Raw genomic sequence first — 22,872 nt, 5'->3', positions numbered from 1 at the left:
TTTACTTGATGACTGTGGAAAACCGCAGATATACTGTACAGTACAATTTGAAATAAAGAGAAAAATGCAGATAAGTAGCCCTCTGGATGGGAATAATTTTCATAAATGTACATATTCACAGCCTTTATAGTGATCACCTCACTGCAGGGTTTTTATCCAGAAAATGTAGTAGTTACTGTAATGATTCACAAGTAGAGGTCAATTTGTGAGGTTCTCATTAGTGCAATTGTTTTTCGCCTGTGTAAACTTTGCACTTCTGCAATAGGGAGATTGAATGGTTATGTAAATCAGTTTTAAGTGTTAAGAACTTCTTTGTTTTCATTCTGTGCAAACACTGCACTTCTGTAATGCAGAGATCGAATACTAACGCTTCTTAGTTTCTTACATTTCTACTAATAACATTCTCTAAAATTAAACAATGGTGCATTAGCATAAATGTGAGGTTTAGCATCTCAATATTTAATATATGCACATTTCGTATTGAGCAAAACAAGCTAAAAATGCAACTGGGCTGATGTAAAAATATTGTTTACTGAAACTAAAGGGACCAAAATATCTTGAAGTTTCAAAAAACAACCCAGAATCACACTATGCAATTTTAGCCATGATTTGGTTGTCCTATAATTTTTTCTTTTAATTCTAGGCTAAATTCTTTAGTCTTTGATCACAGGTTTGACATTTAACAGCCGATTAATGGCCATTGTGAATAAAGTTTTCCTCCAATGTTTGCTTGATTGTCGTACAGTCTGGCACTTATGATAAAAATCATCTTTTAGAAGCTGTTCGGACAGAACTGTGTGTAAGCATAGTGTGTCCACAGTCTTATTGGAGTGATAGAAACACAATAAGTGAAGTTTATTTATAAACTAATTCGAAAGTATCACATGTTTATAATAGCTTGCAGCCAGTCCCACATTATTCAATTTATGATTCACCAATCAGACGATTCCTAAGCCACTATAAATACCCTAAGTTCTATATAAAAGCCATTTTCGTTTTGAAGAGTCCCCCTTTTCCACACCTACTCCACCTCCTTTCCTAGATGGGTGGCACGATGGCCCAGTGGTTAGCACTGTTGCCTCACAGCAAGAACGTCTCTGGTTCTAGTCTTTACCAAGCCAGCCGACGTTTCTGTGCCAGATTGACTAATCCAAATCGGCACCATAGACATGCTCCTAGTAAGTAGATATCTTTTAAGAGCAATCACTATCTGTTCATTAGCTACTACAGCAGGGGAGTTCTCGAGATCTACCTGAGCTCAAACTCCTCTCTCGCCTTGCGGGAGGGAGCCCTGGGTTCGAGGATCTTATGAGCTCAGCTCTCTCTCCTGGGACAGCATACCAAACAAGCTTTATAATCAATCATCAGCTAAGTGTGAACTTTTGAAGTCTCTTTTTTTTTAAATTTCCTGACATTAAAATGTGCGGTTTCCCCACCCACTGAATTGATTTACAGCCGCAAATTAACATGTCTCTAGTAACATGTATGATCATATCAACTAGACAGGATGTGCGCAAAGCAACTGGGTCTAAAAGATCTGTTAAGCTCTCTGTGATTATCAATCATCACCAAATGTGATCAAGAAGGGGTTTTACAAGTTTAAAACGTTTTTAAAACAGTGCATGTTTGTAATGAATTACCGCGATTTTACCATCTTTACTTTATCACCTCAGCTGCATGTCAGTACAATTATAAAAGATGCTTCAATCCCAGCTTGTAAACATTAATTGAGTTTTATTTTGTACATTAACATTACGGATATCCATACAACAGTGGATATTAACATGTATTCTGTCACATTTGCTGTGCAAAAACAGGGCAAAGTTAAATGCGTGCGCTATGTGTGTGTCCTCTGCGTGTGTGCATGAACTTTGTAACAGCATTGTGTGTGATTCATCGTTGCAGAAAGGCTTGAATTAACTCCATAACAAATAATCATTGGGAAAGTTCTTACTGTAGCATTTTTCACAAACGTTATGTGACATCTGCTTCCTTCATGTCTGTAGGACCATGTTTGTACAGCAACTTATAATCATAAAGATTATTAATAAATTGCTGAGTGTGAGTCAGGCTTTAGCATAACTGCATAGAAGGACAATACCCTAGCAACATGCTAGAAACAACCCAGAATATCATAGCAACTACACAGCAAAACGTACATAAACATTTGTAATAACCTAAAACCACTGAGAACACCTAATAAACAAACATAAAGTAACCGGCCTGGAAACGACCCATATCACCTTAAAACCACCTCGAAATTACCAACCGAGGAATTATTCAGAACACTTTATAACAACCCAGAAACTTAGTAATCATCTAGAACACCATTTAAACCTCCTGGAAACCACTTGGTCTGTCAACTACCTTTACCCCTAGTTTCTGCATAGCAACCCCTACAGTGCCCTAGCAACAACACAGAAACCACCTATATATAATAATAATAATAATAATAATAATAATAATAATAATAATAATTCCTTACAATTATATAGCGCTCTTCTGGGCACTCAAAGCGCTTTACACATAGGGGGGAATCTCCTTATCCACCACCAGTGTGCAGCATCCACCTGGATGACGCGACGGCAGCCACATTGCACCAGACCGCACCACACACCAGCTGATTGGTGGAGAGGAGACAGAGCAATGAAGCCAATTATGATATGGGGATGATTTGGAGGCCATGATGAACAGAGGCCAGTGGGCAAAATTGGCCAGGATGCCAGGGTAAAACCCCTACTCTTATTCAAAGAACATCCTGGGATTTTTAATGACCACAGAGAGTCATTACCTCGGTTTAACACCTCATCCGAAAGACGGCGCTCACTGAGCAGTATATCTAAGTCCCTGTCACTATACTGGGGCATTAGGACCCACACAGACAGCAGCTTGGGCGCCCCCTGCTGGCCTCACTAACACTACTTCCGACAGCAACCCAGCTTTCCCATGTGGTCTCCTATCCAGGTACTGACCGGGCGCAGCCCTGCTTAGCTTCAGTGGGCGACCATGTGAGAGTGGCAGAGAGCTAGCTGCATATTACTCCCCACAACAACCACGCAGCAACATAAAAACCACACAGAATATCAGAGCAACACCCACGGCACCCTAGCGACAACCTAGATGTCATTTAGAAACACCCACAATATCTAACCAACGAGCTAGAAACCACCCAGAACATCAAAGCAACTACATAGCAACGCCCTAGCTCCATTTCTGATAGTGCTGCAAAGGCAAGCACTCCTCACATGCCCTTGGAATATGAAGGAAGTCACTTATCTTACCAAAGGATATTCATCTTCCATTACACACTTTGAACACGCATTGAAAAGCACATATTTTAAAACAAATAGATTCAAGAGACTCCTTGAAGTTGACACTTTTAACAAGATTAATCCACTGTCTGCTCTATTATTTCTTACCTAGCTAACTGGGACAAGATCATTAGCTCAAGGACAAGGACACTGTGTGCTGGTCAACCGTCCCCCATCAGCCATGAGCTCACATGCATAAAGAGCAATATAGCATGAGACACAAGAGCACTGAACTTCTACAACCTCAGAGAATCACATGACTCCTGTAATTGTTCTGTTAAATGCCCAGCCTGAATAGCTTGTAACTGTCTTTGTGAGTATATACATCAAATGCACCATGCAAATCCAATTTTCAGCGCAGATATTTTTATAATGCATGTGGAACTGGAAAGCATGCTTGCTGGGAGTTAATACAGTGCCAGAAAAGGAGTATGACAGTATGGTCCACCCAACAGGCATACACAGTCCCTTAATGAACCTCCAATTAGGACAGAATAAGTCACATGTTTGTCTGCTTTGAAGTCTGCAAGAGCTAATGCAGTTACAGTATGTTCATGAAGAGGGCAGGTACCTCACATGTATCAGGGAGCACAGTAATGGCTAACTGCCATATTTGGCTGTATAATTAATGAAATCTTCAGTCTGTAATGAGTCTAAGGCTTTTAGTGGTTCATCAGTGATCATTTGGATGAGACAAGTGATAAGAACCAATGGATTTCTTGTCCTCTGAAGGAGAATTTAAATGTTAAATTGGAAACAAGAGGCCTGAAGTGCCAAAGTTCATTCTCCAGACCAGCTGACTTACAAACAATGACTTGATTTAGACATTTAGAAAAGGCCTCCAGTGAAACCAGAAATATGACTTTGATATTTGGCAAGATTGTAAGTATAAATTTGCTTTCATAAAACAGTTTCCTTCTCTAAAAACAACCATGTGGGTTGTTTGTGCAAGCAGATTATTAAGACTTTAGGAGTTTATTTCAATAAAATGACAAATGTTTGTGTGGAGTTTGCATCTTCTCCCTGTGTTCCCGTGGGTTTCCTCCGGGTTCTCCGGTTTCAGTTCAAAGACATGCGGTATAGGTGAATTGAATAAGCTAAATTGGTTGTAGTGTATGTGTGTGAATGCAAGAGTGTATGGGTGTTTCCCAGTGTTGGGTTGCGGCTGGAAGGGCATCCGCTGTATAAAACACATGCATAAAGATTGATGCTACTTTAAAAAGAGCAAACTAACTAGTTATTTTTACATAAGTACTGTAGTCTCATGGTATAGTAAAGTGAACAATAAATGCACACCCCAGAATCTTGCCAAAAGTAGCACATCATCCAGGTACTGTGTACCTACTGTGTTATGAATACACTGAATCAGACATAAAGTTGAAACATTACATTCAGACATTAGCTTACAATAATATAGGACATTGAGTGCATTTGAAAGTATTGTTCCTAATGATACAAATTATTAAATGAATCAGTTTCCACTGTGAAGACAAACCCTTGATTAGTTCCTGAATGATGCAGCATTTCTTGAGAAAATTGGTTGCTTGAATGAAAGAATAAGTGACTCGCTCAAGACGAGTTGCTTCATTCTTAAAGGAATCAACATTTTGGGTCAGTTCAAACTCTCACTGGTCACCACATATTGATGTAACATGATGAAAAATGGCAACAATTTATGGCCCGTTTCCACTGAGTGGTACAGTATGGTATGCTTTTATGGCTGTTTCCACTGTCAAAAGGTACCTAAAAGCGAACCGCACCGTACCACTTTTTGGGTACCCTTTGCTAAGGGTACCTAGCACAACAAAAAAGGGTCCCAACAGGCGGAGCTAAATGTGCAACTGAATGCTATTGGTTTACAGAGATACGTCACTCGTTCCTGCAACAAGCCAGAATAAAAACAAAGGATTGCCATGTTTTAAATACACAGCTGAGACATTACGCCGTAATAATATATACATATAATAACAAGCCATGGTCGACCCGAGCTCAAACAAACCTAAAACATGCAACCTAAAACATGAACAGCGACCTAAAACACGAACAAACTGTCATATTTAACGATTGTCATCACCTTTTGGACTATTATGAACTCGGGATGATGGAATTACTCTCTAACAGTGGTTACATGTGATCTGCAGTTATAATCAAATCATGTTCACAAAAAGGTTAGTAATGAACATTTATACAGTATTTATGTGTATAAAGCATCTGTTTTGTGAGTGCTTCTCATATGATATATGAACGACCCATACTGCTTTACTTTGACATTTTCTCGAGCAAGAATGACATTGATTGAAACTTTCTGCCGTACACCACGCCCACCAAAAGAGTTTTATTGGTACCCTTTTAGCAGTGGAAACGCAAGCCTGATAAAGGTGACCTGTACCGACCTATACCGTACCATACTACTCAATAGAAACAGGGCCTTTAAAGACTGAAAGTCTGTCTGAGGGTGTGCTAACACTAGTGCATTTTTAAGACAGCATTTTAGAATGAAAATCCTAATTTTTTTACTGTATTCATAAAAAAAAACATCTTTGTCCACATTTTTACCCATAAAAATCATGATACATGACCATCATTCATTGGGTATGCACATATTTTGCTACAACCATACCTGCCTTCTACTGGTTGTCTAAAGGCTGGGACAAACCAAGCTGATGCCAAACAACTAGCGCCATTTGAAAACCAAATGTGCCGTTGCCTGGTGTGGGCTTTCGACTCAATAAACAGACTCCAACCAACTGATTCATTGCACCTAATTGCACCTGCATGAGAGGATTTATCATTCCATACCCAATGGTGGCAGTAGTCTGTGGAAGTGTTTTTTCATTCTACAAAAGGAAACCAGAATTTACACTCACATGCAAAGAGTAAACAGAGCAGCCTTTAGTATCATTTTCATAATACATACTCGTCACTCACCATGAAGGGATTCACACCTAATAATCCATATTATTTGCAAATATTTTAAAACAGCCCACTTTTATGTTCCTTTGCCTCTTGACTTTGTTTACTTGCTACATCACTTCAGTTTTTGTTCATGTGCTCTGATTTGTTGCAGAATAACCAGTCGGAGCGCTCTCTTCAGCCGATGGCACTTCAACATGCTAAATCGGGCAAACAAGCTCTGACGTTTACCCAAAAAGAGCTGACGTGTGGAACATACCTGAACCAACATTGACCAACAGCTCGACAAAGCCCAAACAGCAGACCTTTGACTTGTGTGTATCCCAGCCTTAATGGTGATCGACCAATAAGGGAAAAATACACTATAGTTCAGAAGACCAGCCAGACAGGGAATTGTTTAAAATGAAAAAAATAAAAAAATAAAAATTAATAAAAGAATTTTTTAAATTTGAATTGAATTTTAATTCATTAATACAGAAACAGAACACTAGCATTTACAAACTAAAACTGGGTCTTTAGCATTTTCAAAACACTTAGTTTTCGCAGGTCAAAGATGCTGGAGTAGTGTGGACGCTAGTCGAAACCATAACATAACATGTAAAACAAACACTAGTGTACATGGCACCTGAAATGTGCAAAATCAACCAGTGGAGTTAAAAAATGTTATAAAAAAATTCCCAGAGGTATTGGACTGATTCAAGACTGTGTATAACAGTAATCATTAGTATTCCAGTGAACTACTTTTACAAATGTTCTGTTTATTCAACATTTTATATGAAATTGGGTGTAATAAGCTTTCTGAAATGTACTGTAATGAGAAATGAAGTTCATTACAGAGATCATTGTTACGATGCAGGTGCAGGTTTCAGATGAATGAGGCCACTTTATCTTTGTCAGTAGGTCAATGAAAGCTGCATTCACTGAGGACAGAAACCCAGTGGACTTGGAAAATTGTCAGAGCTGGTCAAGTTAAAAAAAAGGAAAGAGAAAATCTATAGAAAATTGCCATGCAGCAACTTCGTGTATGAGTTATGACTGCCTAGCTAGTCAATATAATGAAATTACTACTCAAATGCTGAATGAGGTCAATGCAAAACCCAATAACTTCAGCGAAACACTAAGCGATAAAAAAATCTTTGTATTGAGAAATACAACAAGCTTTCTGCAATCCATTTACTTGTATCTGCTGCACTGGTAAAGATATCAATTCAAGATGGAGAAGATCATTAGCTTTGAGAGATCAATAACACATTGATCAGTTAAAGTCTTTCTCTTTTGTCTTGAGAGCTTCTTTCAGCAGTGCGGATTCCTCATGCCACAGTGAGTATGATCACATCAACACTAATTCATGAGCACAATAGGGATTTCCCATGATATGGGACTTTCCCAATTTTTATTAACTTAGTATTTAAGTCACTTGTACTGTATAATTTGTCGTTTAGCTAGCACTTTCTTAGCAATTATTGACATGATTAAATCTTCCACTTTTAAAGCAGATTATTTTATGTTCTTACATGTGTTACCCTTTAAGGATAACGTCATATTTTTGGTCTTGAAAGAGAGGTTGCACAATCATTTGCTTGGTAAATCAAAAACATCCCACACATGCATAAGAATCTGATTTACGCTGAGCAATGACCATCCAAAAGTGAATGAATTACTATTTAGGGAATGCTTACCATAAATCTGAATCTTAAAACCTCAGATAAAATGGAAAAAAACAACACTTTCCACAACTAAAACAACATTACAATGGATCTTTTTCTTCATTAACAGGCTATAGACACACCATATTTGCTACCACAGCAGGGTCAGAAATGCCCTTTGGGCAAATCCATCAAACTCAAGATCATTTTTAAATTATGAAGTTTGCAGTTAAATGACATGTGCATTTTTCGTCTGATGTTTGACCTATGTTTGAAGCACATGAGCAGGTTTGACATAGTGTAACTCCTTCTCTTTAAAAAAAAAAACAGCCAATAGCATTTTGTTATATCACAATTCTGTCAGTAAGAGATCAAGGGCATGTCGGGGCATGTCAGATACTAGAGAGCATTTGATTGGTCAAGATTTGATGAGAAACTGAAGTAAAGTATGAGGTGACATGAATTAAGCCTTTGATCCATTTAGGCAGAGGTGACAAACTACAAGCTTTACATAAACCATGCACACCAGCTTATAGATATCCTTAAAACTAACATTACTGATACAAACTTCCATCTAAAAATTATATTTTAATTTCACTGGACCTTTAAAATGAGTTTTGAAAATGAAAGAGCATGTCAATTGTGGCATTGCATTAAAATTTGATCACATTTCATCAATGATTCTATTAAGCAAATACAGTGGATCGTCAGGTGTTTCCAGGCCATTTGTTACTAGATGTGACAAAGTTGAGAATCCTTAAAATTTATGCAAATGAAGAGCGACAGCTAATACAGTAGGAGCATCAGAAGAGCTCACGTGAACCTGTCTCAGCTACTGCAGAGGCCGGTTGTGTTCTCCATGCTGTAGACCTACACAGACCTGCATTTGCAGCACTTAAATAGCAATGACAGATAACTTTTATTTTTCTCGATCATCTTTGTAGCATTGTATTTACTGATTCCATTTATATATGTAGTGTTTTCTCTGAACAATGTTTACTGTCAGTGGCACATAAACTCATTCGCTCTCTGTGAATATTAAGTGTTACCTAAGCAACCTCCAGGTGGGAACGCCCACTAAATCGGTTTTAAATCGCCAACCAGAGCGACAGGCATCTGCATAGTCGCTGTTAGCGTGAATTAGGCATAATGCAGTACAGATACTATAGCTTTTGGCACTAAAAGTTATTCAGTCAACTGAAGTCATGAATTGATTCAGTTATTTTATTTGTACTTTGTTCACTCGTGTATATAATTTAATTGTAATTCCAATAACATTTTTTTGTGAAGTATTGCTTTTTGATACATAAAAACCAATGAACTAATTAGACTTGCTTCTTATAGCTTGTTTTCCTCTGTAGTCTAGAAATACAGTATATATTGGGTTGTTGTTGTTTTAAAAGATTCACTTCATGTAAGGATGGAAATCTGTCTCATTTAGCATAGTTATTGATTTGCCACCCAAACAAAATCCAATTACACACAGCTACCACCAACCATCAGCACAGACATGGTGACTTCCAGCTTTTAAAATCACTGTCAGTGTGAACTGGTTCCCGTGTAGATTAGTTTATTTCCCACAAACACTTGTGGTCAAGCTGACCTGGCCTTGTGAGTGAGATTGTTATTAGGGCTGAATTGTTATGTGAAGGCAGAAACACAAACAGACAATTTGACCACGAACACCATGTTTGGTATGTCAACACAAAATAATCAAAAGTCCACATGCTTTCCTACAAGGCAAATATCTTCTCCTGTCTTTCCAAACATCACACAAACGTAAAAGCTCCTTCACCCTCCAGCTCTGAAGTTTACGTCTTGCATCTTGGCTGATGTTGGAAGCAGGAAAAATGTGTATTTTTGCCAAGAAGCTAAAAAAATGCATAAATATGGAGCCACAAAGCAAAAAAAGTTTGACTTCAAACAGGGAAGTATTAAACCATGCTACGATGAATTCCACAGCTAAAACGGTGGGGGTTGGGATAGGTGGATAGCTCTTTGTTTGTAGACGGGTGTCTGGTGTACCCACTTAACACCAGTTCCTGTCAGAACAAACACAGAAAGCATAAGCCTTCTGCAGATGGAGCACAGCTTGGACCAGCGTTTGTCTAATGAGTGATCACTCACAGGCCTGTCAAACATGCCATCTGGACGAGGACCTCTACTCTTCCATGAAATATGACATTTGTTGACGCTCCGTGTTGAAATAGTCCCTTAGCGCATATGTTTGGTGATGACAGTCATGAACATAAATGTAGACAGAAGATGACAGTGATATAGTTATTAGAAAATACCAGCAAATTTAGTCTTAACTGGCATTATGTACGATTACTCAATTGGGAAGACGCATTCCTTCAAGCAGCATTACATTTTTGAAGCATTTGTGCCACAATAAACATATTAACTCAAATCATGTGCTTTTCTGGTGACAAAGAGCTCACAGAACAGACTGTTCATTTTTGTAATGTTGAAAGATGTCCTAAATAGGAAATTCTTACTGAATCTCCAGGGTTGCTCTCATTATACGACAAAAATGGTAAAAATGTCTTGTTCAGCTTTTAATCCACTTATCTCATCTAAGCATTGTGGGCTAAGAAGATGCGGCCCGATGTTGACCCTCATTTCATTTTCCTTTTGATTATTTAACTGACTAAAGGTGTGTTCACACCAAGGTTATTTTAGTAAATTAACACCAAATCTAAAGCCCTATTTGAATAGGACTAGTTTTCCAAACGATGTTTGAGTTACAATTTTCTTTTGTAGCTTCATGCATGGATTTGGATAGGGATTAGATTTCTCATAGGACTGCAGAGTTTGTTGAAAAACAGTAGTTAATTTGCTCTGGAATTTTTACAGAGGTCGTGTGAAAAAAAAGACAGACATGGATGACTCGGACAGAAAAGCATTTTCAGTTTTTTTTTCAGCTTTATTTCAAGTGCATTTAGAGAAGGGCTGCACAAATAATCCAAAAAAGATCATCACACGATCTTAATTCAGCTTTTTTTCTGATTCAGCCAATTATTAAAAAGGCAGACAGACAAATCTTTAAATTGTTTACATAGCCTACGTTCAGCAAAATGGACATTAAAAGTTAAAATGTTGTTAAAAGTGTCACATAATGTATTTATAATGTATAATTCATCCAAAATGGCATTTCTGTCTTAATGTAATGACATATTTGTGGCTGCGAAATCCCCTGTGAGCTGACGCACTGTTTGTTTACAACCAAGAGGACATGTGTGTACCCGCCAATGATGTCTGTTTTAGTGAACAGAACCTGCATTGGCTGTGAATAACAGCTAATAAAGTTGTAAATAACATAAATAACAAGTTTGTTGCACCGGGTGATCATTTGGGAGCCCACGGGAAGTATGATTTACATGTATGTTTTTTTAGTGGCAGCCATGACTAGCGCATTTGGCAGTGAAAGCGTGCACATCATTTAAATGAACATAACGCATTTTACAGTTATGATTACGGCAAGCATTTGATATGTTTTTTCTTTCATAACAAACACAAAGTGTTGTGCATGAAAATAAATGTCTACTGGGTCAGTATAACTACACTAGCCTATATAATGTTGAATATAATGCAAGAAGGAATCTGATAATGACAAATGTCTGATTTTACCAGTGAAAAAAATGGTCTAATAATGTTGTCAATGACAGATGACAAGCATATGTCTCAAACATAATAATTCATCTTTAGAATTATGAATAGTTATATTCTGATGTCATCACTTTACTGTGAATTAACAAACAGGACATATTTAAAGTCTTTTCAAGTCCACCATTTCAAGCCTATAAAAAATCTAGAATTTTAACCAAAAGTAGACCTACACATAGTGTTGTTTTACCATAATATTAGGCCTAATGATAGCCTACTCATTAACCTATATTTTACATCTACAGAATCATAGGAAAATCGAGATCTTGATTTCAAGCAAAAAAATTTGTATTATTCTCACTTTAGCCAGAATCGTGCAGCCCTAGTTTTCGGTTTTGACCAAAAATATTCATTTGTTGCATCCATAAAATTTATATGTGGTCCATTTCTTAAAACGTTATCAAAATGTACAAAAAAACTGTAATATTGAGTTTAGAAACACATATTAAAGGGCACCTATGGTAAAAAATCTACTTTTCAAGCTGTTTGGACAGACATATGTGCATGTATGGTGTATAGACCATCATATTGGGGTGATATAAGCACACCCAGTGCTTTTTTTTTCAATTTAACAACATAAAAAATGGTGGACCAACTGGAGCGGTTTTCAAACCGACCGCAACTTTACGTAGGAGTGCGGTCCCCCTGCCCACCAATATTGATTGACAGGCGCGTCATCATATCCTCAGTTTGTTGATTCACGTCCGCCATTTTCAGCGTGAGTCGAAGCGATATCACTTAAGGAACACCCTAGCTCTATTTTTAGATGCAAAGCTTATTGGGCTCAACACAAGATCAATATTCTCCACATTATCGCTCTAATCGGAATTATTGGTTGTATCTTTAGGTAGGTTTGCAAACATGAGTACTTCTCATTGAGTCTACCTTATAGTTCAGCCGTTTGCATTTCTCGCGATCCCAGAAGCTCCCTGTGATCTTAACTAGCATGCGTTTTAGAATTCTAAACATAGGTTTCTATCAGGGTACACTCAAGTTGACGGCTGGGCGCCGCGGACCGCTGCAGACTTGAAGCGCCGTTGTGTGTACCCTGATAGAAACCTATGTTTAGAATTAAAAAATGCGTGGCACGACGATTCGGGACACTTCATGTTTCTGCCGTGCCACAGAGAGTGTCTGGTGTGCTGTGTCGGGGCTTCGAGTGGCGCATCCGGTGCCTCAGTCAAAGTTAATTCAGTGTGCGTGGTTATTAGTTTCTGTGTACAAGCTCGGTACTTGAAACTAGCACAAAGTTGGCTGTAAAACTGTACAAAGACACATATGATTTTGTACTCTTTGCTTGGTCTGTGTCCGAGTCGTACATGTATGACTGAATGCGGATCCTCTCACTCCTGCACCTCAAACACAGAGCGGGTGAGCTCATGGCCCCGCCCCCTTGTTACATTGGGCGGGAAGCCGAAACTAATTTACATGTGAAGCAACACACCCCTAAATCAGCGAACTGTGGACACGCCCCCAACATGACACTTTTTAACACATTATAATAAACAAATCTGAATTGTGTTTTAAACTGAACCTAAACTGGCACACTCAGAAGAACCATAATATTAATATTAAATCATAAAAAAGAGGTAAACTATGTGCCCTTTAAGACACTAGCTATCCTAGTTATTCATCTGTACGCTTTTCACAACCAAAGAATGTGCAATGTTGGAGCATCTTCAAAAAACATCACAGATTTTGACTGATTTTGCCATGTTGGCTGTTTTAAGGTGGCATACACATTAACATTTCTAACAAAGTCAAATGTGGCATATATACAGTAGAAATTTATGGGTTTATAGTCCCAGGACTCAGAAAGCAGTTCAGCTTACCCAAAAAGTAGGACACATGATTTTCAGCGTCTATAGTAGCAAACGTTTCCATTTCCTTTCATGATTAGAAAATAGAATGATGCATTATAGATGTGAAATTCATTTTTAAATGTTACAATATATTTAGCAGCTGCACATTGTTTTTAATGAGGCGTCATCACTCCAAGTTCCTCTTGCTTTTCATCCAACATGGGTCTCAGAAAATCATAAATGAACTAGAAATGAACATTAAAATGTGTTTCGAGCTCCATCAGTCAGAAACGCAGGCTGTACGAGTCCCCCATGATTAATGTGAAAATATTGATGTGAAAAATCAGAAATTACAGACATCATTACACAGCATCAGACTCAGTGTTTAAAGTGGCCGCTTGAGAGCTTCAATCTCCAATAAGCAGCGCAATAGATGGATGTCGTGGAAATGATTATTATGGAGAGTTACCATCTGTTATAAAGCACCATCAGTTCAGCTTTAGAAACTGCGTCTGCTGCATCTACAAATGACAGCTTCCACCGGAAAACTGATTTTCATTTCCATTTCTACAGTTACTTTCGAAGAGGCACAAAGGGCAGAAATAAAAGTCAAACCGCAACTCTTCATCAGCATAGCAGTTTGCTTATTTGGCATTTGAGGGTCATCTTAACCGAAGCGCTTGATGCATCTCTGTCAGCGAGACCTTTCACTTCCAGCCCCACGTATGTGTATTGCTGCTATGTGTGTGGAATTTTAATGCACTGAGTTTTAATGCAAATCAGTTCCCCACAAGACCGGCTCCCAGCCATGACAGAAAGAAATAATAGATGCTGCTTCAGTATAAGACAATCACCTCCCTGCTGTTGACAGTGTCACAAAGGCTTTGTGCACCAACAGCTCTCCGCCAGCCAAACAACGCTGTCAACAAGATGATTTCACTGCATTTCCACTCAGTCCATTTTTGCGTAGCTTTTCTTTTTTTAATGGAGCTATCTACTATGCTGCAGCGTAGAAGTGCACTGTGCAAAAGAAGTGAAAACGACTTACATGTGCAGAGACTGGATTAATGCGCTATTGACTGATGCATTTACAAAGCAATTAATATGTATAACAAAATCTCTGCCCTCAGTTGAGCAAATCTCATCTACACATGGTAAAATGCAAGGGTTATTGATTTTGATTATCATAGTTGCGAAGCGAGTGCAGAATACACTAACAAAAATTACATTTGGAGGTAAAGTAAAAAGGAACATGAATGTAATCCCAAAGACATGTTACTCACATCTTTTTGTAATGACTGTTAAACTCTGGAGAACAATATAAAGGCAGCACAACAAAAGTTATTGAGTCCTTTGAAGTCAATGTTGTCAGAAACAGCTGGATTTGCGTTCAGATTAAAAAAGGTGACACAATATAGCATTGTTTTGTAGATGAACATGAACATGTTTTAAATATACGGAATGATGAATTGAGTCTAAGAGCTGCAGAGAATAAAAATCTAAACTTCAGCTTTAACACAGACCTTTGGAATAAATAAATAAATAAATAAATAAATAAATAAATAAATAAATAAATGGCTTTTAGTTGTTTACAATGTTTACAGAACTATTTGTTAATATATTTATTCATTCATTTTCCTTCAGCTTAGTCTCTATTTCAGAGGTCACCAAAGCGGAATGAAGTGCCAACTATTCCAGCATATGTTTTACGCAGCGGATGCCCTTCCAGCCGCAACCCAGTATTGGGAAACACCCATACATACGTGTACACATGTACACGTACACATCTGCCCAGTTGGTGGAATGAACTCCCTAACTGCATCAGAACGACAGTCACTTGCTGTCTTCAAGAAACGACTAAAAACTCAACTGTTTAGTCTCCACTTTCCTTCCTAATCTTAACTGCCTCTCTGGCTATACCACTAACTGTACTCTCTCTCTCAAAAAAAAAAAACTTTACTAATGCTTTGCTTCTTAGACTTTACACACCTGAAACTTGTCTATAGCACTTGCTCACTGCTGCTCTTATAGTTGTGTAAATTGCTTCCTTGTCCTCATTTGTAAGTCGCTTTGGATAAAAGCGTCTGCTAAATGACTAAATGTAAATGTACACATGTACACGTATACACTACAGCCAAGAAAGTTTGTTCAATTCGCCTATACCACAACTTTAGACTTTGGGGAAACCAAAGCATCCGGAGGAAACTCACACAAACAGGGGGAGAACATGCAAACTCCACACAGAAATGCCAACCGGCCCAGCTTGGACTCGAATCAGTGACCTTGTTGCTGTGAGGCGACAGTGCTAACCACTTAGCCACCGTGCCGCCCTTTTCCATTAATATACTATTTAATTTTTTGTTTTTTTAAGGGGAAGGTTTGCATGAAAAAGTTTTCCAAACACAGATATTGCAACAGATTCAAACTAGCATTTGATTTGCTGCAATGACCAACAAAAAGCTGATGTGTCTTAACCAGCAAAACATATTCCTGCTCAATTTGAAATAGCTAAACTGCACTTATAAATCACTGCTAATCATTGGTTGCTAGAATGATAAAAAGGTTTAAAAATTTGAGGTGGTTCAATAATCATTCATTTATTTTCCTTCAGCTTATTCCCTTTATTCATCAGGGGTCGTCACAGTGGAATGAACCGCTTATCCAGCACATGTTTTACACAGCAGATGCCCTTCCAGCTGTAACCCGGTACTGGGAAAGTTGTTCAATATCAAATGTCAAAATGATCGAGATCAAATCAAAGAAGGTGGAGTTTATTGTTCAAATCCCTATCTTAATTTACATTCAGATAAAAATAAATGAATAAAAAAGATTTGATGTCCTTGGCACCAAACGCTATTGTGTTACAGATTAACAGCACGAAGTATTAGGGCTACAATAAATTGGAAAATTATTTATATATATATATATATATATATATATATATATATATCGTCAAATAATAGTTTAAATAGTAAAATAAGTTTGTTGTTAGAATGATAACTAGAGGAATTAAAAATTGTGTTAAAATATTAGGCTGTTCTGAGGAGTCTAACAGTGCACAACAGTGTCAAAGTGATGCCAATCAAATCAAAGTAGGTGGGGTTTATTATATCTGGCAATTATTTCAACATGTTATGTTGACTGTTATATGACTTTAAAATATTTCGAAATAGTTCAAAATGACTACTACTTCTCAGCTAGAATTAGACGAATTTACTTTATACTTATAAAACAATGCTCCTTGTTAAAGGGATACATTGAAGAAAGCTGAAGTTTGCTAAATGTTTGGAACCAATTTAGGGTAAGAAAAAAGTGAGTACATGTTCATTTTTGGGTGAATTATCCCTTCAAAAGCACTGTTACAGTCTTGTTCTACAATATTCACAATGGATCTTTTTGCCCATTCAATTTTTGCTGAAATTTGCACTGAAAAAAAAATTGTGCAATGCAAGAATAAAGTGAAACAAATTGAATTAATAATCCTTATGTACTAAAAATAAAATATCTGAGTGATAGTGGGCAGACTAAATGCAAATAACCTTGGTGAAGAAAGGCAGCTACTCTATTTACACAACATGTTTACAGGTTTAAAACAGAATTTTGAACAAAATGAACGAACATGATTGGGTTTTCATTTTTCCTTGAACTCATTTCATTGTTTGACCCTCATAAGAGTCTTCTGAAGTTATGTTGCCATTCCTTCATCTGTTTGAGGCTGTGTGAATTTGCATTCAGATAAAAAAAAAAAAGATTTGATGTCTTTGACACCGAATGCCACTGTGTGACAGCTGAACATGACAACCAATTTTGAATATAGAGAATGAAGAATGAAAAGCTGCAAAGAATTGGAAATGTTTTCATCAAATAAAAACACGATTCAAAAACAGAGCATTGGAATGATTGCAGAATACATTTGCTAGTCACTTGCAAACAGTTATTTACAATGTTCTCCACATAATAAAAATATGACATTGATGAACAATCTTTTAGCCAAAAAGTAAACCATTCAGGTCCAAAATTAGAATAAAATGGGGTTAAATATACAACGGTGTTCATTTTTTGCATAACTATTCCTTTAAGAACACACAGATGCTCTGTTTATGCTAATAATCAGAAGCTCCTACCATGAGTTCTTTGATGTAGTTCAGGATTGAGGTCAAAAGATGCGGCTCTGCTCTCTGCTTCCGTCTGCTCTTATTAGCTGTGAAAAGAAACACAACCAGAGGTCATGGCACATATTTAAATGTACCAAACATACAGCTAGGCAAACTCGAATTCACAAAAACACAACAACACATGCAAGATGGAGGAAAAACAGTCCTCCTCCACACTGAAGGCTCAGAGAAAAGCATGGCACAGGGCAGGTAGTACAGTAAAGTACGACTCTTGGAGTGCGACGAGACTGAGGATTCATTATTGATGACATTCCCTGTGGTGCACTAGTCTGAAACAGCATGAGCGTGAATTTTTCACTTTGCAGCTCGCAGTAAAGAAATGAACTGGGACAGACTGAGTATGGCAAGCCATTTGTTTATTTTTAGGTACTCAATCTTTTGTAAAAGATAATACTTATTTATTAGATACTACTACTCCTTTATTCGTTCATTCATTTTCCTTCGGCTTAGTCTCTATTTCAGAGGTTGCCACAGCAGAATGAATGAATTCCGACATTTGTTTTACGTAGCGGATGACCTCCAACTGCAACACAGTATTGGGAAACCGGCATAGACACGCCATTCCCACACACACACCAAACACACACACACACACACACACACTACGGCCATTTTTAGTTTATTCAATTAATCTATAGCGCGTGTCTTTGGAGCACCTAGAGGAAACCCACACCAACACAGGGAGAATATGCAAACTCCACAAAGAAATATCAAGTGGGCCAGCTGGGACTCGAACCAGCGACCTTCTTACTGTGAGGTGCCACACCAATACTACTACTTTTTTTTATATTAGTACATATGCATTGGATACTAGTATTTATTAGGTACTAAGATACTTATTCAGTACTAGTACTTATTTAGGTACTTTTCCACTGGTTTGGTTTGGTTTGGTATGGCTCACTTTATGGGGGCTTCTGTACCTAGTACTTTTTTAAAACATCACATCTATTAAATTATGAATAAGAACTAGTGGCTTTAAAAGCACTAGCATTTAATGGAAAAGATAACAGCATCAGAAAAAACTAAAACAAGAACTAGTAGCATGAAAAAGCTACAAGAAGATTATGTAAATTGAATGCTAAATTGGCTTGCCATAGTATGAGAATCACAACAGTTTTAATCAAACTAAACCCACGACTGAAGCAGGTGAAATATTAATGGCTGCCTTTACTTATCAGATTTGTTGCTTGGTTAATTGCTCTTTATTGTTCAACGCCAAACTGATTGCATTTGGCCTGTTATGCTCGGTGCTACTAATCTTGATTAGTGTCGGAGGTCATGAATAATTTATTAGAAACAGCATTCCAGGCTAATTACCTGTAGCGGATTCTCGCTGTCGGAGACGATCGCCAACCGTGTGCAGCTAACAAGCTTAAATGCTTTAACTTTCTGCTATTCACATTGTTTTGCCACAAGAGTCTAGCAGTTACAATATCTGCTATACTAGCCAATTAAAGTGGTGATGTTCATGGCAAAGCCACAAAAGCATTCTGCATGATAGCACTGTTAGCTTTGTGAAGCTGCAGGAGACTTTTCCTGAATAAGAATAGATGAATGTAGCAAGAGGAATGACACAAAAAGAGGAGTAATAAAAGTCCAGATGTTTGTGTTTTAAATCAAGAAAACGCATGGCCTGGTAGACAGTTTTTTTCTAAAAAGACAATCTATGTTCAGAATATTATTAGGTTATACAACAAGTATTGTGGTAAAGGAAAATCATTATTGCTTGGTTTCGATAGCAGCCCACAGGAAAAAAGTAAAGCCACAAAAACAGTGCAACAGTCCAAGTCTGGGAAATAAAAATCCCCTTTATAATGTCCTATAGAAAATTATTTCACCAAATACACCTTTCAAAACAGACTCGCACTGAGCTCTGAGATTACTGAAGTGATTTCCAGTGAGAATACCCATGATCCTGGAATGCAAAGAAAAAAGGCATTTATGCAGTCCAAAACAAAATGTTTCAGCAGGTAAAAGTCAGTAAAGACATAAACAAAAAAAAATATCTTTCAAAAGAATTATTAATGCGGACATTTTAATATATATATATATATATATATATATATATATATATATATATATATATATATATATATATATATATATATATATATATATATATATATATATATATATATACAAATTTATATTTGGCCATATAATTATGAATATATATATATTTATATTTAATATATTTGAACATATATGCACAAATTTGTAATTCTAATGGTTGAAGAAAAAATGTAAACAAATATTTTACTATATTTTGAAATATATGTTGCATATATGACATGTTCAGGCTCATTCTGAAAATGTTTCTCTATACACAATTCTGGAAACCGCCCAATAAGTCCCATGAGCTACATTTTTTTTGCAGTTTTTGTTTTTGCAAATCCATCAGAGGCCACTGTGTTTCAGATTTGACCACATTCTCACCCTGTTATTTAGTTGTTTATTTTATTTTTTGGCTTTTGTTTTGCTTTTGTTTTTGTGTTACCTGCTTTCTTCACCTTTCTTAACAGTTCTTCACCGGACTCTAACCCCATCGTTTTGGTCAACTCCTCTGTGTGTCTCTAGTCCAATAACATACATGGCAAGCTAACTGGACAAACTGGAAATGGCGGGAAAGCCGTCCATACTGTCCAGAGGTAAACGGTCAGCTTGTAAGCGTGAAAAAGAATGGCATCGTCCTGCCCCGTATCGCTCATTTTAAAGACAAAATGCAGATACGTACTTCTCACTACATAATTTGCGATCTCCAGAAACGTATATACAGGGCTATATATTGGATGCATTTTATAATATTTTATAATACAAATACGATCTTGTGTGTCTTATGTAATTTGCTAAAATTTTCATAGATCAGATTTGTATATGGGTTCATCTAAGGATCCAGTATCACAGTTCTGAAGTTGAAGCATTGATAATTATAGATACAATGTTAAATGTTACTTTTTATCTCACAGTTCTGAGAATTATTTCACAATTTCTCAGAAATGTTACTTTAAATATTGCTAGTTTGAGAAATAATCTCACCATTTTTCCTTTTCCTCTTCAGAATTCAAAGGAAAAAGACAAGTTGTGCAGAATTGATCTATTATATATACACATTTGACTTTTTTTACAATGTGTTTTCCAAATGGTGTTTCTTTTTGTTGGAAATGGTGTGCAATGTGTTTTTCCATATATCAATTGAAAAACAAAATGAATGACAACTTAAAAAACAACACGTCTGATTTGCATGTACTCCAGAGTCTTCCTTTAAACAAACCTCTTTGACTCTCAAATCAATGGCATTCAATGGCATTTAAGATCGACCACAGTGTCCACCAATGGGTCTTTCCCTGCTAAATTGATTTGTATTTTAAAGTCTAAAGCTCTTTAATTGAGTTCTCTACACATGCAAACATTGTTTCCTCTATCTAGAATCAACAAGGGGTTTAAACAATAGATCTCGAAGGGCATCGGCATTATGTTTATCTGCCTCCAAACTAAAGGTCCCTCTTCAGTCTGCAGTGCATCTAAACAATGCAGGACAGCTTAAAGTTCAATGCTAATAGAATGCTATAGAGGACTGGGTAATAAAGGATGTGCTTGTTGTTATTTGTCATTATGCAGTCTCACTGCCCTACTTCTTCCCCTCTCTGTTTATGATCATGACATCATATTCATATGCACATGAGTGACACATCCTACAGGACGTCTGTGCCTCTGGAAGGATGTGATTCAGGACTGCCAACTGTCTAGTTATTGGAGGAAATGCTAATTTTTCTCACATTCAAGTCTGTTCAGCTCAACAAAATCAAAAATTGGATTAATAATAAAATAGTATTTATTCATTCAGCAATTTCTTTAAATCAAAGTTGAATTTTCTGATTAGAAATCAAGTCTTCAGTGTCACATGCTCCTTCAGAAATCATTAGAATATTCAGATTTTGTGCTCAATATTAAATTTTAATCAGTTATTATCAATGATGATTTGAAACTTCCAAAGAACTGAATTTATTTTTAATACACATTTTTGTAACATTATAATTTTTGTCACTTTTAATCAATTTAATACAAGAGTCAAAAATGAAAAGGAGTTTTAAACATAAAAAATGTCATTAGCTTTAAATGGTGTATTTTCTCATGCATTTTTCATTCTTTTAAACCTTTAAGTTTTATTTTAAATAACTAAAAACACAAAAATATTATTTTAAATAAAAATCCAGATAAGATTTTTTTCACATTAATACATAAAACATAATCTCACATTATTTTATTTTATTTTAAGTTATTTTCAGAAAAGATTTGCATTCATCTTCATCAAAAGTTATATATATATAACTTTTGTGGATTTAATTTGATGCAGAGACCAACATTTCACCCACAACCCGGCTGAATAAACATTCATTCATTTATTCATTTTCTTTTCGAATATGGGGAGAACATGCAAACTCCACACACAAATGGCAACTGACCCAGCTGAGGCTCGAACCAGCGACCTTCTTGCTGTAAGGCGACAGCACTACCTACTGCACCACATCGCCCCTGGCTGAATAAACATTATTTAAAAAATTATTGAACTGACCTCAGAAATTTTAAACAGTAGTGTATGTTATTTGCCACAGAAATTAAATCTGTATGCTGACTTTGTGGTCAGTTTTTCTCCATCCAGATGTTACAGTGCCAAATATTTCAAGAAAGTAATACTGAACAAACAGTGAATATGCAATAATACTGACTGAATATATAGTTGAGCTTGAAGACATTTTAGGCACACTTTTAAGCTTGGAGATTTGTGAATTAGGGTGAAAAAAAACATAAAATAACATAATAATCTTTAAAATTATTTCTCAGAAAAAAATTTATACACTATGAAAATGATTAGTTGCCTTTAAAAAAAGTGAGTAAACCCATTAACTTAAAATTCTGAATAATTATAAAAATTTGTTAAATCAAAAAAGTTAAATCAACTTCAAAGTTCTATGTTACAATGCGTTTACTCATTTTCTTTTTTTTTTTAAATCAACTTGTTGCTTTTAAGACAATGCGTCTACTCACTTCTTAAGTAAAGTAAATTATCACTTTTTACAGTGCAGTCAATTATAAAAGTAAAAGAGTTGTTACAACTTTTACAACAGTATAAAAATTGTCAGCAAATTTAAATCACAATGTTCATTTATTTAGTTGGATTAAGGTATAGTCAGTACTTCAGGATTGTGTTTTTCCCCTCATTTAGGAAGTTCGTAGTTTTGCAACTTTCATCTTTTGTTAGATTTTCATAAACATTTTTGGGCTTCAAATCAAAACATTCAACATTTTGATTCACCTCATAGCTGATTTTTTTCTATGGATATAGTAACACATTAACAAA

General features: G+C 36.4%; 1 protein-coding gene across 1 annotated transcript in view; it reads right to left on the bottom strand.

Moving 5' to 3' along the window:
- The window catches only part of tspan18b (tetraspanin 18b), a 72,818-nt gene that overhangs the window by 19,546 nt on the left and 30,400 nt on the right, over positions 1-22,872 (bottom strand). The window contains exon 2 of the mRNA XM_056478672.1: positions 17,463-17,539. Within this exon, the coding sequence (XP_056334647.1) occupies positions 17,463-17,465 (3 nt within the window). The 5' untranslated portion in view covers positions 17,466-17,539. The remainder of the gene's footprint in view (positions 1-17,462; positions 17,540-22,872) is intronic.

This window comes from Danio aesculapii, chromosome 18 (assembly GCF_903798145.1).
Source record: "Danio aesculapii chromosome 18, fDanAes4.1, whole genome shotgun sequence".
NCBI lineage: Eukaryota > Metazoa > Chordata > Actinopteri > Cypriniformes > Danionidae > Danio > Danio aesculapii.
The sequence above is the reverse complement of the archived record's forward strand: the minus strand, read 5'-3'. Positions and strand labels throughout refer to the sequence as shown.